This window comes from Tursiops truncatus, chromosome 2 (genome assembly GCF_011762595.2).
Source record: "Tursiops truncatus isolate mTurTru1 chromosome 2, mTurTru1.mat.Y, whole genome shotgun sequence".
NCBI classification, from domain to species: Eukaryota; Metazoa; Chordata; class Mammalia; order Artiodactyla; family Delphinidae; genus Tursiops; species Tursiops truncatus.
The window spans coordinates 27,875,892-27,890,940 of record NC_047035.1 but is presented as its reverse complement, the minus strand read 5'-3'; the positions used below and the strand labels follow the sequence as shown (position 1 = coordinate 27,890,940).

Genomic DNA, 15,049 nt, shown 5'->3' with positions numbered 1-15,049 from the left:
TACAAAGATGTTTTGAATAAATGGCAGAAGTTAATTCAGAAAATACTCAAGCCAGAAACAGTCTATCCAATGGATACTGCTACAGCCTCAAAAAGCAGTTGCTGAAGACAGCAAGTTGAATAATTTTAGAAATACTACATCAGTCACAAAGCTTATAATTAAAAGGGTGTCAAAAAGGCAATGTATTGGCCTACAGAAAAGCAGGTTGATGTCTTAGCAACCAACTAGCAAATAGCAATAATAGCTATGTCATGTGTCAGGTAAACAGCACATCAACATAGGAGTGTTATAAAGAGTGAGGGAAGCATATAGAGTTTATGGCACATGGCTTTTTTTTTAGGCTGGGTTTTGTTTACCTCTCAGAAAACGTTAACATACCACTTTAAAGCTAAGTTTTTTGCTATCTTTACAGATACTAGTACATGTTACTACATGGTTATAGTAAAAATGAAATTCAGAATATGTTTTATATCAGTAATGTCACACACATCAGTGCTGTTCTTAAGAAATAATTCTCCTTCACTGTTAGGAGTACAAGTTCATGATTTTGCTAACCGTTTATGACTGCTGAGTAATAATGTAGCTAATAATATTTACTGAGCACCTACTGTACGCTAGGAGTGTGCTGAGAATTTCATGTATGATTTTACCTAAAACTTACATCAGTACTATGAGGTAGGTACTATTTTATTATCTCTGTTTTACAAATGGAAAAGCTGAGGCCAAGGGAATAAGTAACTTGCAGAGATCAGAGCTGGTAGGTACTTGAGCCAGAATGACAAGGCACTCCAGAACTCATGCACCTAACCACAGAACTCTACTTAGGAAAGGTATTGGTTGAGGGGGAAAGTGAAGGTGGGGGGTGGGCAGCAGATCAGATAGCTGAGGATAAAGTGGGGGAAAGGGAAGGGGAGAGACGACATTCTTGCTTGAGGTACTCAGTGCTTGCTTACTTTTCAGACTTAGTTAAGGAGAAGCAGTTGTCAAGGAGATAAGGAGTCTGAGCCACAGAAATCAGTAAATATGGGGAGAAAAGGGGTTTTCTAAGGGAAGACTCTAGGACCTGACGTTTGTTTGAGGGGTGATGCTGGAGAATTGGGAAATGGCAAAACAAGAGTTTGTCAGTGTGAAGGGTAAGATTGTTAGAAACAAATAACCCCGAGAGACCCTTGGTGAAAGAGCAGGCAGACTCCTCAGTGTGAGTAGATGGACATGTGAAACTGGTGGGGTTTGGAGTGGGTGTTCCTATACTGTTTTCGTTGTCTGTACCTGCCCTCAACGTTTCATCAGACATTCCCTTCTTCCTCTGGGGCCTAGCATCTGGTTTTCTAAAAGAATATGATTGAGCATTCACCTCCTGGACACTTGGTTATACTCTTTAGGTTTATGTAGTCTGAAAGAGCTTCTTCTGGTCTATAGAAATTGTCTACCCCTGGAAAATACCCTTTTCAAGAATTATCTTTTTCCATGGGTGAGCACTTAGTACACAGTTTTAAGTGTAGGTACCATGATCTACCTCAGAGATACAGCATGCATTAGTAATGCTCTCAAATATGTAACCAGAGCTCAGTCTTTACAGTGTGTGTTGTATATACTTAAATCTGACCAAGAATATACTTTCAGGAGAAGTACTGTATTTGCCATATTGTCACAAGCATCAGCCTGACAGAACTATAACTTCAGCTCTCCCCCTCATCACTTTATCTCATTATCTTTTCTGATTTTCTCAGTCCTGAGAAAATGATCTTACATTGTGTGAAATACAAATACACATGTATTATGTGAAATAACAAATTACCTAATAGAGTTTGTGTAAAAAATCAATGGATTTTTAAACGTTCTGTTTTGTTTTGAATGCATGCATCATCAAACTATGTTTGATCTGCTTTACAGAGCAAAGGTTCAAAACTATAAAAGAAAAACGATAGAATCCAGTATTACGAACATTTACACTTTGCTGTACACCAAAAACTACCACAACATCAACTGTACTTCACTTAAAAAAAAAAAAAAGGGCTTCCCTGGTGGCGCAGTTGGTTGAGGGTCTGCCTGCCGATGCAGGGGACGCGGGTTCGTGCCCCGGTCCGGGAGGATCCCACATGTCGCGGAGCGGCTGGGCCCGTGAGCCATGGCCGCTGAGCCTGCACGTCCGGAGCCTGTGCTCCGCAACCGGAGAGGCCGCAACAGTGAGAGGTCCGTGTACCGCCAAAAAATAAATAAATAAATAAATATGAACATTTAGAATATATACTTCACCCAGGAAACTGGTTACCAAAATTTCAGCCAATTTTATAAAGATTTTAAAAGAAATATTTTCTTAAAGGCACATGTAAAATTATGTTATGGAAGCCTTATTTTAAATTATTCTTTCTGAGGATTCTATATTACGTCATTGAAAACAAAGATAATTTTGAAAAGTGGACCTGTGTACCTCCCTGGGTCTGGGGTGCAGAACTTCATTAAAGAGTGCTGTGCTATCGCTGCCAGGTATGCCCTTCCTCTGATGGAAAGAAGATGGCTCGGGTAGCCCCTTATATACCCAGGAGATGCCTTTCGCCTCTTCACCGTACGAATCCGGTCTGGAGCTGTGTATACTGTATACAACCATGTTTGAAATAAAGGGTCCTAATGAACATTTTTCTGCATGGAATGCCAGTTAACTGCCTGCTTTCAATTGATCATTGGATATTAAGTCCTCAATAGTGCCATCATCTTAAACCACAGTCCAGCCCCTGCTGTCCAACAAAGAAGGATTGGACAATTATGCAGTATTTGACCAGACACTGAGCATGTCTAATTTGGGTATATCCACATAACACCTTGATGGAAAGAATAAGCAGACCTTTGGCAATATTATGACTGCTAAAAGAACACAATAACCATCTCAGCTTATGCTCGAATGTGTTCCCACCATACTTGGTAGAGACAGAAAAATATAGTAAACTAGAATTCTTCTGTTGGCAGAGCATATATATTTATGCATTCTTGTGTGTTTAGCTCAGTGGTTAGAGAACACTTCCTGGAAAGACTGCAGTACCCAAATGTTTTCAATTTGAGTTGTACATTTCATCTAATTGGTCCCTGGGACAAGGTTCACTGCCCTGGAGGTGGCTTGGCTCAGTGTTTAAAACTAATGAATTTCAGGTTTGGGACAGAAAGTGGCTGTTCATATTGGACAATCATGTGAACTTGGAATTGTTTCCCATGAATGTCTTAAATAACTATGTAATGTCACTCTGGACAGCAGGTTCTTCTGTCCCCAAACACAGATGCCTGATTGCCCTTGCTCAGGATACTCAGTGCCTGCTTGCTTTTAAAACTGAGGTTTGGCGGAGTCCTTCATTTTTGTGAAGAGAACATTGTGGGAGAAAATAGGGCAAAGATCATCTGAGTGCAGTTGGATGTGATGAAGGACACTTACAAATAGCCTTAAAGCAGCCCAAAAAGACTGGCTTGGGCTGAGTATGTTTGTTTTGTTTTTCCTCTTAGCTATTTGGAGTAAGAGAAAATTCAAAAGAAAGTCGTCTTTCCTACCTTTTTATGTTGATACATCTAGCAATAATTTAGGGATTTCATCTTATCTGATCCAGCTGACCTGAAAAGTCAAGGAAGTGGAGTAGTTAAATGTGGAAACTTGTTTTGCACAGAGGGAAAAGAAGTAAACTAACGAAGTCACAGACACCCCTTAATCAGAGCACAGAGCTCAAGCTCTGTGACGCCTATCCTGGCCTGCGCACCTTTGGCATCCTTTCAAAGACTTGACCCTGACTAGCTGGGAAGCTAGATACAGTTACTCAGCTTTGCAGATGTCTTGCCTATATGCTCAGAGCAAGTCACAATTTGTGTTGGAGCAGTAGGTGAAAGGAATGTTGATTTCATGAATTCCTTTATCTGTGAAAGATTGACCATGGGCTGTAATGTCCTTATGGAGCAGGAGAATTTCCATTGCTGTGTGATGCTGTATTTGTCCCACTTAAGCCATCCACGGTCTGTGCAAAGCCTCGCATCTGGGCTTCATTCCTCCTTCCTCTTTTAAGCAGGGTAGGCCAGATGAGCCCCTAAGGCCCTTCTAGCTTTCGTGGTCTGAAGTTCAGTTTCTTCTGCACATGGGAAGTTGGGGCATTAATTGCCTTGGTCCCCTAGAGACTGTGTGGGTTATTCAGCTGATAAACTCTTCCAGCAGATAAATGTGAATGTACAGCAACACTCAGGTCCTGCAGAAAGTTTGTGTCGGCTTTGCTGGAACGATCGGTGGACATCCGGGTGATGAAGCCCTCCTAAGTGCCAGGCAGGGGTTGTCAGAAGCTAGTGCCGCATCAGTGCTGGATGCTCACCGGGGGTGGTGGCCTGTGTGAGAGCATGGGCGGCAGCATGAGGTGGTCCACATGCAGCCTGGCATCAGAAGGCCATGGGTTCCTCCACACTCCTGACTGCCCCTACCAACCCAAATGCCCTAGCCTCATAGCCTTTGGCGAGTTATCTTACAGTTCTAAAACTTCTGTTTGGTTGTTTTAAAAATGTTTCAGGGTAAAAAGCTTAAAGGTAATGTATTTGAAAGTGTCTTTCAAATAAGTGGAGCTTGATAAATAGGTAACTCGAAACAGCAATTTATAAAAACCCCAAATAAGATAGCCTTATCTGAAAGATGAAGGAGAAAAAAAATAACATTTGTGTAGTGAGAAACATTTCACAGAGCACTTTAGGACATGTCTTTTTATCCATACAACCTCATGTTACAGATGCAGAGACACCTGCAAGTTCCCAGGGTCATGATACCTGGAAACAGTGGCGTGGAGATACTTCTGGTTCCAAACTGTTGTGTTCCTTTTACAATATTTTATAGTTAATGTTAAACCTCTGGTAATTCTGGAAAAGGAAATAAATGATCAAAAATGGTAATGGTACCTATTTGAGGGGTTTCTCCTTATGCTCTTTTTATATGACTACAGCTGTACTGACTGCCATTTAAGATAAACCCAGGAAACCCAGGCCAGTCGCCCCTCACTTTGTGGGACCTTAATTCCGAAACAGCTCCTGGGGATAGCTGGAAGATTTGAATATCTCTGGGATGTCACTGTCCAGTTTCGAAATAATTTTGTAAATGGGTTTCTTCCAGGAAGGATCTGAGTCTTTGCCTGCGGAGACAGCCCTGAAGAACTCCTGTAATGTCAAGCTGGCGATTTCCAAGAAGCAATCTGGGACCTGCACTCCCAAAGAGACCCACAAGGAAGAAAAGACGTGAGGCTGTGAAGCACTGGCACCATACAGACCTCACTGCCTGATGCTGCCTGTTCCTAGGGTTGTGGGCTGATCAGAGCATCCCTGCTCTACTGGCCCCTGACTTGTGGAATCTCTTCCTCCCTCATCAAATACATACCTTAAAATGATGGTACTGATGAGACAGCCCTGGGAGAAAGCGTATTAGGGACACTTCCTTTGCAGGAGTAGCTGATTCCACTAATGAGTGGCGTTTTTAGTAAGTGGGAAACTGACTCTGATTGAAGTTAAATCTGTGGTTCAGAAGAGGTTTTTCGTATTCTTTTCCTTAGTGCCTCATGTGGAAAGAACTGCCCCCAAGCTTACGACTGTCGTACCTCATTCTGCCATCTTTTGGGACTGGGTTCGAAGGACTTGGAATCATTCCTGCTCCCAAAGCCAACCAGGAGGCTTGCAGGGGTGTGGGGGGCCTCAAGAAGATGTTCCAGGACCTCACCCAGACTGGCACCATTAATGATGGGACATCCTACAGGGCCTCCAGATCCAGCCTGGCCTGGGGCTTGCCACCACTGCGTGCCAGATGACACCCGCACGTGGAAAGACGTGGCAGCGCTGCCTCCCAACCACATGCCTTGACCCCCACGAACCTCACAAAGGAGGCGTGGTCCATTTTCCCCACAGGTAGGCTTAGGTTTCCGAACATATTCTGATGGAGCATCTAACCAGTGGATGCCAGCAGTGCTTCTCTTTTTTGGAGGTGTCATTACACTGCTTTGTGATCACAGTCAAGTGAGAAATGCGAGAAGAGGGAAGTGTAGTCAGTGACCAGACACACCCAGCACCTGCAGAACAAGATGCCAGCCTAACTGAGCTGTCAGCCACACACAAGGAAGATTACGAGTTCTCACCAGCGACACTTAGGCCACCTGCTCACCCTTTACTGATGCTTTACCTCTACGGTGCCACCAGCGTGCCTTCACAGAGATCCCCAAAGGACTGAGAAGCTTGAGGATTGTTTATTATTTCCAGAAAGGATTTGAGGTGACTTGCCATGGGAGACCCACAGATAAAACTGTTCAAGGGAGAATGAAGATAAGAACCAAATGATTGAAAGAACAGAGACTGTTGTAAAGAAAACCTAGGCCAAGACTAGGCGCTGCAGCTGAGCCCTGCATTCAGTCCTGGGCCTCCTGGCGCTAAGGTGAGAAGGTCGACAGGCTGTGTAACTCGGTCATTACAGAGTATTGTCTAAAATGGTGTAACAGCTGACCTCTGGCCAAGTTTATGAATAAAGACTGGCTGTACATTCAGTTTGCAGCATCCATCAGTTGCCTAAGAGAAGATGTGCAGGCTGTAATCTTTGTGGATGGTACAGAGATTGGCCCCAGGCTGCCCTGCTCTCAGTGATGTAAGGACAGACACGGAAGGGGATCTTTTCTAAAACTCCAATCACAAAGGGAAGGCACTCATCAGTCCTCCTGGGACCCAAGCACATGATCTTACCTCAAAGTCGTTTCCCTTGTTATAGTGCATATTGAGAGCTCGAAAAAGCTCCGAGTTGCGGAGAACCACCAGCATTTTGGGATTTGTGACACCATCTGAAATTGCTTGCCGGGCAAATTTCTCCATCTGGATATAATAAAACTCACGGAAGTTGCTGAACCACTTGATCATCTGGGAGGTAATGCAGCGGTTGAACTGTACAAACAACAGGGTCCATGAACTCAGACGTTTGCCATGAGGTGCTCGGTCAGAACTGTCAGCTTCCAGTTCAACACAAGGGTTAACAAGAATGGCTTCAAGCAACACTTAAAAGGGCTTTCTTTAAAAAAGAAGCCGCAGCTGTTTTCTAAGCCTATACAGTTATACACAGAAAAATCTGAATTAGGCCATAATGCCCATTAGAAAATGTATTTTATACCCTAGATTTATAAAGGTTTTTCACTCTTGAAGTGTGACTTTGGGAGGGTCCAGGGTCAAGACTAGTGTGGTCCCAGCTTCTGCTGCACCCAGGTAGACTGCATGGCAGCCCCAGAGCCCTCTGCCAGGTAGAGAGCCAAGGAAAGGGGTAAAGGTATAGATCAGAGAGCCATTTACTGGCAACTCAGAGTTGCGGAATGAATCGGAATGAGAGCTTGGTGCAGGGATCAACCGAGCAATTGGATATGAGGGCAAGAGCTCAAAAACAGCAAAGGGATGATATAGATACAAAGTATTAACAGCCCCTAACCCAATACCCAGGGTAAAGGAGGCCCTCAGAAACTTTATGGAAACAGGCAAGGCCTGGTTCCAACCACCAGACCTTGATTTTTCTTATTGTCACATTGATCTGTATGCACCTTCAGTCGATTTTGAAACACAGCAGTTTGAATGTAAAGTTGACAGGGACAGTGTCCAACTCTTGATACACTCTTTCTTTTTTTCATAGCATCCCCAGCAAAGACAGAACACTAGGCCAAAGACGCCATTTCCTAGTGGTTCTTTCTAACCCTGCCTCTCTCCCCGTATGTTTCTGGGTATACCTACAGTTCAAAAGCTTAAATTCAGACACCCAACTTTCCTACCCTCAAAGTTACCCCTGATGATTCAGGCAGTTTCTCAGCCCAGACCAAAAATGCCACCAATTCCATCCACAACATGAAGGGGAGCTAAAGTGCACATATGATGACCTAGGACTTGCCTCACATGGGAAAAACCCGCTGCCACTTGGGAGTTTTGCAGAGGCTGAAACTGAGTTGAAGGAGTTTACCTGAACATCAGGAAAATAAGCCTTCAGGAGGTTGGAACTGGGATAGCGTGTGAAGAAAAACATTAGTTTGGCCTTCTTCAAGTGACCAGGGTTGAGGCCCTCCTGGATTTATCCCAGGGTCAAGGAAAACTAATACCAGTTTATCAAATAATTTTGTCAAATTATCCAAATAGTAAATTGCCCTGTTCCTTATGGTTTCTATTTTATTTTTTTCTGGTTGAATGATGTATTTGCTCTATTTTTCTGCCTCTAGCAAGTATGATCAGATAAGCTTTTTCTTTCCAGATGCTGAATACCATATATGTACAGTAAAGTTGCAGAATTTATAAAGCATTTTGATGTGTAAAAGTTCTATGGCACATGTGATATCAAATACAGTTTGTTGTACTCTGTGTGTGCTTTCACAATACGATGGGAAGAGATGGCAACTCTCTCCCAGATAAACCATTTCAAAACCTCAGGTAGAGATTTACTTCTCTCTGCCTCAGTTTCCTCATCTGTAAAATGAGAGGAGTCGACTCGATGGTCCCCATTCTGGCTCTCATCATTGCCTTTGCAGTGTTGACGCCAACGAGCATCTAACCAGACTGAGTACCAGATCACAGTTAACTTTGGCTCAAGAAGCTTGAATTGCTGGGCTGCAACTGCTCTCCATTTGCCTGGCAGAATTTTCCCTCATCCTTCCCATCTCAAATCAGATGTTCCCTCTGCTGTGAAACCTTTTCTTGCCAAATTAGGCCTTCCTTACCCTGGGCTACCAACACTCTTTGTATAAACCTTTTTTTGTAACAATGACGCTATTGGAATTTTATTGCATGTTTGTCTCCCCATTTAGACTGTTAGCTCCTTGAGAGCAGAGACCTTATCCTTTCATCTTTGTATTCCACGTGCCTAGCCCGGTGCTAGGAACATAGTAGGTGCTCAATAAATGTTTGTTGGATGAAGGAATGAGGGAGTGATTAAATGGTCAACTTTAATCCATACACAAATATGGCAATTCTATTCCAACTCAGTCCTCACTCTGGGAGCAGATTCCTTCCCCTTTAATAAGAGTAGGGGGCTGTGGTGTGAAAACTAGCACCAGGGTGAGAGGGAAATAAAAGATTCTTACACAAGAACACTTAGCATTCCCAGGAACAATCCTAGGGCTGAGTGCAAGCATACAGAGTTACCCTGGAGCACAGGCCTGAGCTGTAGCCTTAGGACAATAAAGACTTCTCAGTAGGATATGTCAGTTTACCCGAAGGAAACCAAGCAACTGATTATAATTATAGCTGGCCAGTCACCCAGGCTGCTGTCCAGGAGGCCCCTGCTCCCTGCCTCATTGGCCCTACTTCTTATCCGTCATAAATGCTGTGGACAGAATCCTGGATTGAGTCCAAAGACCCAGTTTCAGATACAGATTTTGCCACCAAGACCCTGTGTGACCTTGGGCAAGCCACTTACGTTCTCTGGGCCTCATTTCTAAACTGTGGAGTGTAGTGGTTGAAGCTTGTGCTTAGCAGTCAGATGCTGGGTTTGAATCCTGTCTCTGCATGTGTCTGTCTTTGACTTTGGGCAAGTTATTTTGCTTCTCTGTCTCTACCTCCCTGATACTGATCTAGAGTGGATGATTGAGGAGGGTAAGATAACACAGGCCCACAATCCGTTATCTGAAACTCTGGGCCAAATGGAGGCCAGACTTCAGAATCCCTGTTATTTTATAAAGGTAATACGGTGCATGTATGATGTGTTGGTTAACACCCACAGCAGGGTCTGTGGCAGGAGTCTGATCCGTTTAATATTCCCACAGCAAAATCAATGACTAATTATGCTAAGTGAGATAGTCTATAAATAGCCTCCTATCAGTGCAGGTCAGGTTTTGCAACCAAGTGAGTCCCCATCAACCTTAGGGGAAAGAAATAGAGATTTTCCGAGCGTTTTGTGTCTCAGAATTGTGGCTAAGGGGGTGAGCAGGGAAACTGCGAGTCGCAGTGCCCGCTGCAGAGAAGGTGTGCAGTAAATCCTCATTGTCTCATCATCATACCCGCTCTACCTGTTTCACAGGGGTATCATGTGAATGTGCAGGTCCTTGAGAGCAAGAACCTTATCCATTCAACTTTGTATTCCACGTGCCACGTGAAGAACTTGCTCTTAGGTGGCTTTCATGGCCCAGAGGAATAAATCTCTAATGCTGGAATGAGGGAATAATTGGGGCCAGGATGCTGCCGGGGGGCCCCCAATCATTCCAAAGGTAGCCAAGTACCTGACCCGGGTGCCCCCCGAAACCTCCTGAAGCTCTTGGAGCCCAATCCTCATGTCATGAGGCAGGGCCAGGCACACCCCTGTGTGTGTATTTCTCAGGGCCAGGTGCCCCTCACAGGGGAAGGACAGCAGAGAATCTTTGGGGACTGAGCCCTTGAGGTTCTTCCACCACCTGACTTTGACAGAGAGTCTTAACCAGTAGCCTCTTATCAAAGGCCCGACAGATAGCTTTCCTCACAGAGGGCTATCACCTGACGAGAAATTCTGCCTATGTTGATATCTCTATGCCTACTGGTGGCTGGTGAGGTGCTCTCAGCGTTGGTTTTGTAGCTGCTCACTGCCTGCCAGGAAAGCAGCCAGCGGTGCCAGAGCTTCGGGAGTGTTTCTAACACCTGTGACCAGCAGGGGGTGCTCATAGCATTTAGGACACAAGGGCGGGCCTGGCGTGGTAGTGAGCTGGCCCCATCCCATCCTGCGTCCTCACCACTGCTTGCCAGGTAGAGGGCACGACTGTTCACACCTGCTTGTGTGACTCCACAGGCACAAGGAGATTCGACGTAAGGCTGTCCCTGAGAAGCAGCAGCGTGAGCTTGGCTCCCTAAAAAAGCAACATCCAAAATACGTTCTCAGGAACTTGAGTCCTACAGATGCCTGTTGGAAAAGGGTCCTTTGGTCATATGAGTTTGGGGCTGCATACATTCTCCTCTTAGAGCTTTTCATTGGACTTAAGCATGGCTCTGAGAAGTCCCGCAGTAATGGAACTAACCCAGTGTTTATTTACCCAAGCTACTTTTTCTCCTACTTCAACAACTGTTAACATCCTGAGGGAGAGTTACTCTGAAGAAAAAACTGTTTAAGAGTGGGGTCTGCCTAAGGGTTGCAAAGATGATGCAGTAAGATTCAGACCCTTGGGATTTCTCTGGTGGTGCAGTGGTTGAGAATCCGCCTGCCAATTCAGGGGACACGGGTTCGAGCCCTGGTCTGGGACGATCCCACATGCCGCGGAGCAACTAAGCCTGTGAGCCACAACTGCTGAGCCTGAGTGCCACAACTACTGAAGCCCACGCACCTAGAGCCCGTGCTCCGCAACAAGAGAAGCCACCGCAATGAGAAGCTCGCGCACCACAACGAAGAGTAGCCCTCACTCACCGCAACTAGAGAAAGCCCGCGCGCAGCAACAAAGACCCAACGCAGCCAAAAATACATAAATAAATAAAAATTAAAAAAAAAAAAGATTCGGACCCTCTCAGACCAGCCTGGTCCCCGCAGGCTTCCCCATGGGGGCCTCCTCTTCCTCCACATGTGTGCAGCCCTATGCTCTCTCCTCAGCTGCAGCTTAGAAGCTAGTCCTTAAACTGAAATCTTCTTACCCCTTTCAGCTCACCCCTCAGGTCTAGTCCCTGCAGAAAACTTCCCCTTTCCCATCTGCTCCAGAAGTTTCTGGTCCCTCGTCTCTTCCCCGTGAATTATCTGGTCAGAGCAAGCCTTTTGCCTATAGAGCCAAGAGGCTCCAGGAGCCATGCCTCAGGTGAGGCCATTCCTTTGACCCGCTGTGCCAAGGTCTATGGGCAGCTGACAACCAAATGATGGGGTTTTTCCTTCCACAGGGTATTTTGGGAGCCAATTTGGGTTTAAAAACAGACAAAACCCTTTCAGACCCAAAGGACTCAGTCAGTAGTGGTAGAATCTGATGTGTCACAGAGGAAGGTGATGGACCCCCCCAAGCATCCTTAAATCCCAGGCTGTGGTCCCCACTTTCTCAGGAGCCTAGCAAATACGAGCCACAGGGGAGGGAAGCCCAGAAGCAACGTTAAGAAGACCACCGGGAAAGAAGAGCCGTTCCCTGCGCTGGGTACTTATTTGTCCCCCCCTCCCCTCATCGTCCAGGCTTCCTGTCTCTCTGGGCTGTGACAACGAGAACTTCGATTACTAGTAAAGGATATGTAAAGGGCTGAAGAGAAAGGAAGTGCGTCCGTGACGGCCTGCAGGCCACCTTGCTCCATTTTCACTGAGGGAACGAGGGGCAGTCTTTCCAAACAGGTGGACTTGAAGAGCCAGGGGCACTGTCGCTGGCTCAAAGCCAGTGGTTGCAGTTTGGCAGCTCGCCAAGGTTGCAGGGCCGCCTCTGAGGAGGGGTGGCTCTGGGGAGATGAGTCCTGCGGAAGATTGCCCCTCCAGTGGCCACTGGGCCTATGGCCCAGTAGCTGGCTGAGAATCTGATCTTCCTGGATGTGGGCAGGCACAGTCAAGGGACAGTTTGCTGGGGGACCCTGACAGGGTTTGGGGATCATTCTCGGAGAGACAGGGTACCTGGGAGAATCTAGAGACTTGGCCAGAGATAAGTTTCCCAGTGGAGCCCCTGTCTGTGGCTGGGCCCTCCTGGGCAAGGCAGCCAGAGGAAGGGGATCTTTACAGGCACCTCCCTCAGGAGGCGAGGGCTCGCTTCTACCATCTGGCACCAGTCCCGGGAAGCTTCTGCCCAGGTGAGTCAGGTGGCCTGACGGATCCAATAGCACCTTCTGTAATACTGAGTCCACAGCCTGGGATATGGCCCCCGTCAATTCTTTCTTCAGAATCTCCAGCAAAGCTCGCGCTCCAGAAGGAAGGAGCCTGGGTTCCTCAGACTGGTGTTTGACCTCAGACACTCTGTGCTTCTCCACCCTGGAGAGGTCCCCGCTGGAACCCTGGCGGTGGTCACTGTGCACAGCCCAGGACCTAGACCCAGAGCCATCCCTCTGCTTTACACTCAGAGGGTCCTTCCCTGTCTCTGAGCCTCCCGGGCCCTGAGCTGGGGCCTTGGGCTCGGCAGCCTGCAGGATGTGCTCCTGCAGGTGTTTTAGCTGTTGCTTCAGCAGGTGAAGCTGTTCTCTCACCCGAGGGCCCCCCTTCCTGCTTCCCCGGTCCCCGGCAGGGCCTGGCTTCAGGGGGCCTTGCTGCACGGGAAGATTCTGCTTCCTCTTCCGCTCCCGGGCCTTCTCTGGGCAGCACGGGCTGTCCCTGGCTGGGGCATTGCCTGGCACCGGAGGGTTAGGGGAGAGGCACATGCCTCGGACGATGGTCTCTACTCTGGCTCTCTTTGCCTGGATGTGCTCATCCCAAAACCAGTCAGGGTCAGCGAGGCTGGAGCTGGGGACCTGGCTCCAGGGAAATGGGGAGTCTCTGCCCTGTTCTCTGGGGGACGGGCTTCTTCCATCTTTGGTACGAGGTTCTGCCAGGTATGAGCAGTCCCGGGATGGTTGAGAAAGCAAGCTGAAGTTTGGATTCATCCCTTGGCTCCACAGAGGCTGTTAGTCAGGGTTCCGTGAGAGAATTCCTTCCCCTCAGGTCCTCAGCTGGAGGTGCACCTACAGTGAGCTGGGGGCTTCTCTTCACTAAGAGGAAGGATTCAGACTCTACGATGCCGGGGCTTACCCACCTCCTGGTCAGACTCTGAAATTAGAGACAGGAGAAAACAGTACGTGTGACTTTGAGCGGTGCTTTTCAAACTTGTACGTGCAAACAAATCACCTTGGAATCTTGTTAAAATGCAGATTCTGAGTCTGCAGGTCTGGAGTGGGGCAGAGATTCTGCATCCCTAACCGGCTCCCAGGTGATGCCGTTGGTCCAGACCACACTTCGAGGAGATTCTGAAGAGCGATTCTCCAAGAAGGTTCTTCTCCTGCCAGGGCATAACAATAAAATAATCTGTAATGATAATGATAATGGCAGCTAACTGCATAACTGGCATTGGGCCAAGAACTTTACATCCATTACCTAATTTATTTCTCATAACAGCTCTGTGGGAATGTTGTCAGTCCTATTTTACAGATAAGGAAACAGGCTCAGAGGAGTTAAGAAGTTACCTCCCTAAGGTCATACAGCTAGTAAGTGTCAGGCTGGAGTCAGAACAATATTTGTCTTGATTCAGAGTGACTATCTGCAACAGAATCACCCTGGGCGCTTGTTAAAACAAGCAAATTCAGTAGGCCTGCTAGTCCTAATTAATCAGAATCTCTTGGTGCTGGGGCAGGGCACCTGCCTTTAAAACAAGCAAACTAAATTTGGAGAAGCCGCTGTTTGACCGCTATGCTATCTTGCTCCTGGACGTGTCAGGTTATGCATCTACCTTTCAACGTTTCACAGCTACTTTTTAAGCATCTACTATACATCAGGCCTTCTGGGCACTTGGAGAGTCGGTGGTGAACAAGACAGCAGAGTCTTGCTTTCACAGAGCTGGACGTGTGACGGGAAAAGAGAATAAATAAGTACATTTTCAGGTCGTGCTAACTGCTATGAAGAAAAAGCACAATAAGGGACTGGAAATTGGGATGAAGGTATGGGGAGAAGGAGAGAGCTATGTTAGAAAAGACTGAGTAAAGCTGTTTTATTCCCATGAGTATCAAAGTACACTGCACTTGAACCAGGAGGCTTCCGGTAGCAGGTATAAGGCACTTTGAGTTTACGAAACATTCGTTCATGTAACGTCATTGCATCTCACACCAACCTTGAGAGTCAGTGTAATTCTCCCATTTTATAGATGAGGAAACTGAGGCTCAGTGAGGCTGAGTGGCTCTCAGTTACAAGATTCCAAGTCTTCTGCTGCAGCCACACTTCAGCTCCCTCCCTGAAGATGAAAAAACCTGCATAAGAGACCGACTTCTCTGCCTGTTAAAAAGTTTCATCCTTTCCTAGAAAAGGTAAGTGAATTTCTTTTTTCTCTACAAATTTTCACTGTCGATTGCTGCTGTAGTCCAAATGATGGCGGGAGAGAGCTTGCTTTCTTCTTCCCACTTTCATCCTGAAGCTTACTTGGAATTCTCTGCTCCAGGAAATCTCAGCTCTTCTGCATCCAGTGGGTTC

At 46.5% G+C, this 15,049-nt stretch overlaps 1 protein-coding gene across 1 annotated transcript; it reads right to left on the bottom strand.

The window, feature by feature from the left end:
• Positions 1-5,016: 5,016 nt before the first annotated feature.
• PROX2 (prospero homeobox 2) lies at positions 5,017-13,476 on the bottom strand. The gene is made up of 4 exons (XM_004324350.3): positions 12,159-13,476; positions 7,967-8,076; positions 6,721-6,915; positions 5,017-5,202 (listed from the first exon to the last, which is right to left on the bottom strand). The coding sequence occupies exons 1-4, from the start codon at positions 13,474-13,476 to the stop codon at positions 5,017-5,019; spliced, it is 1,809 nt and encodes a 602-aa protein (XP_004324398.1).
• Between the last annotated feature and the right edge of the window lie 1,573 nt (positions 13,477-15,049).

Bases quoted from the DNA above. Each gene is read 5' to 3' on its own strand.
- PROX2 (XM_004324350.3), bottom strand. From the start codon at position 13,476: ATGAATCCAAACTTCAGCTTGCTTTCTCAACCATCCCGGGACTGCTCA. The intron at 8,077-12,158 runs TTTACATATCCT...TGACCCTGGGAT, and splicing joins ACTTCCTTTCTCTTCAGCCC to AAATCCAGGAGGGCCTCAAC. The intron at 6,916-7,966 runs GTAAACTCCTTC...TTGTTTGTACAG, and splicing joins CTTATTTTCCTGATGTTCAG to TTCAACCGCTGCATTACCTC.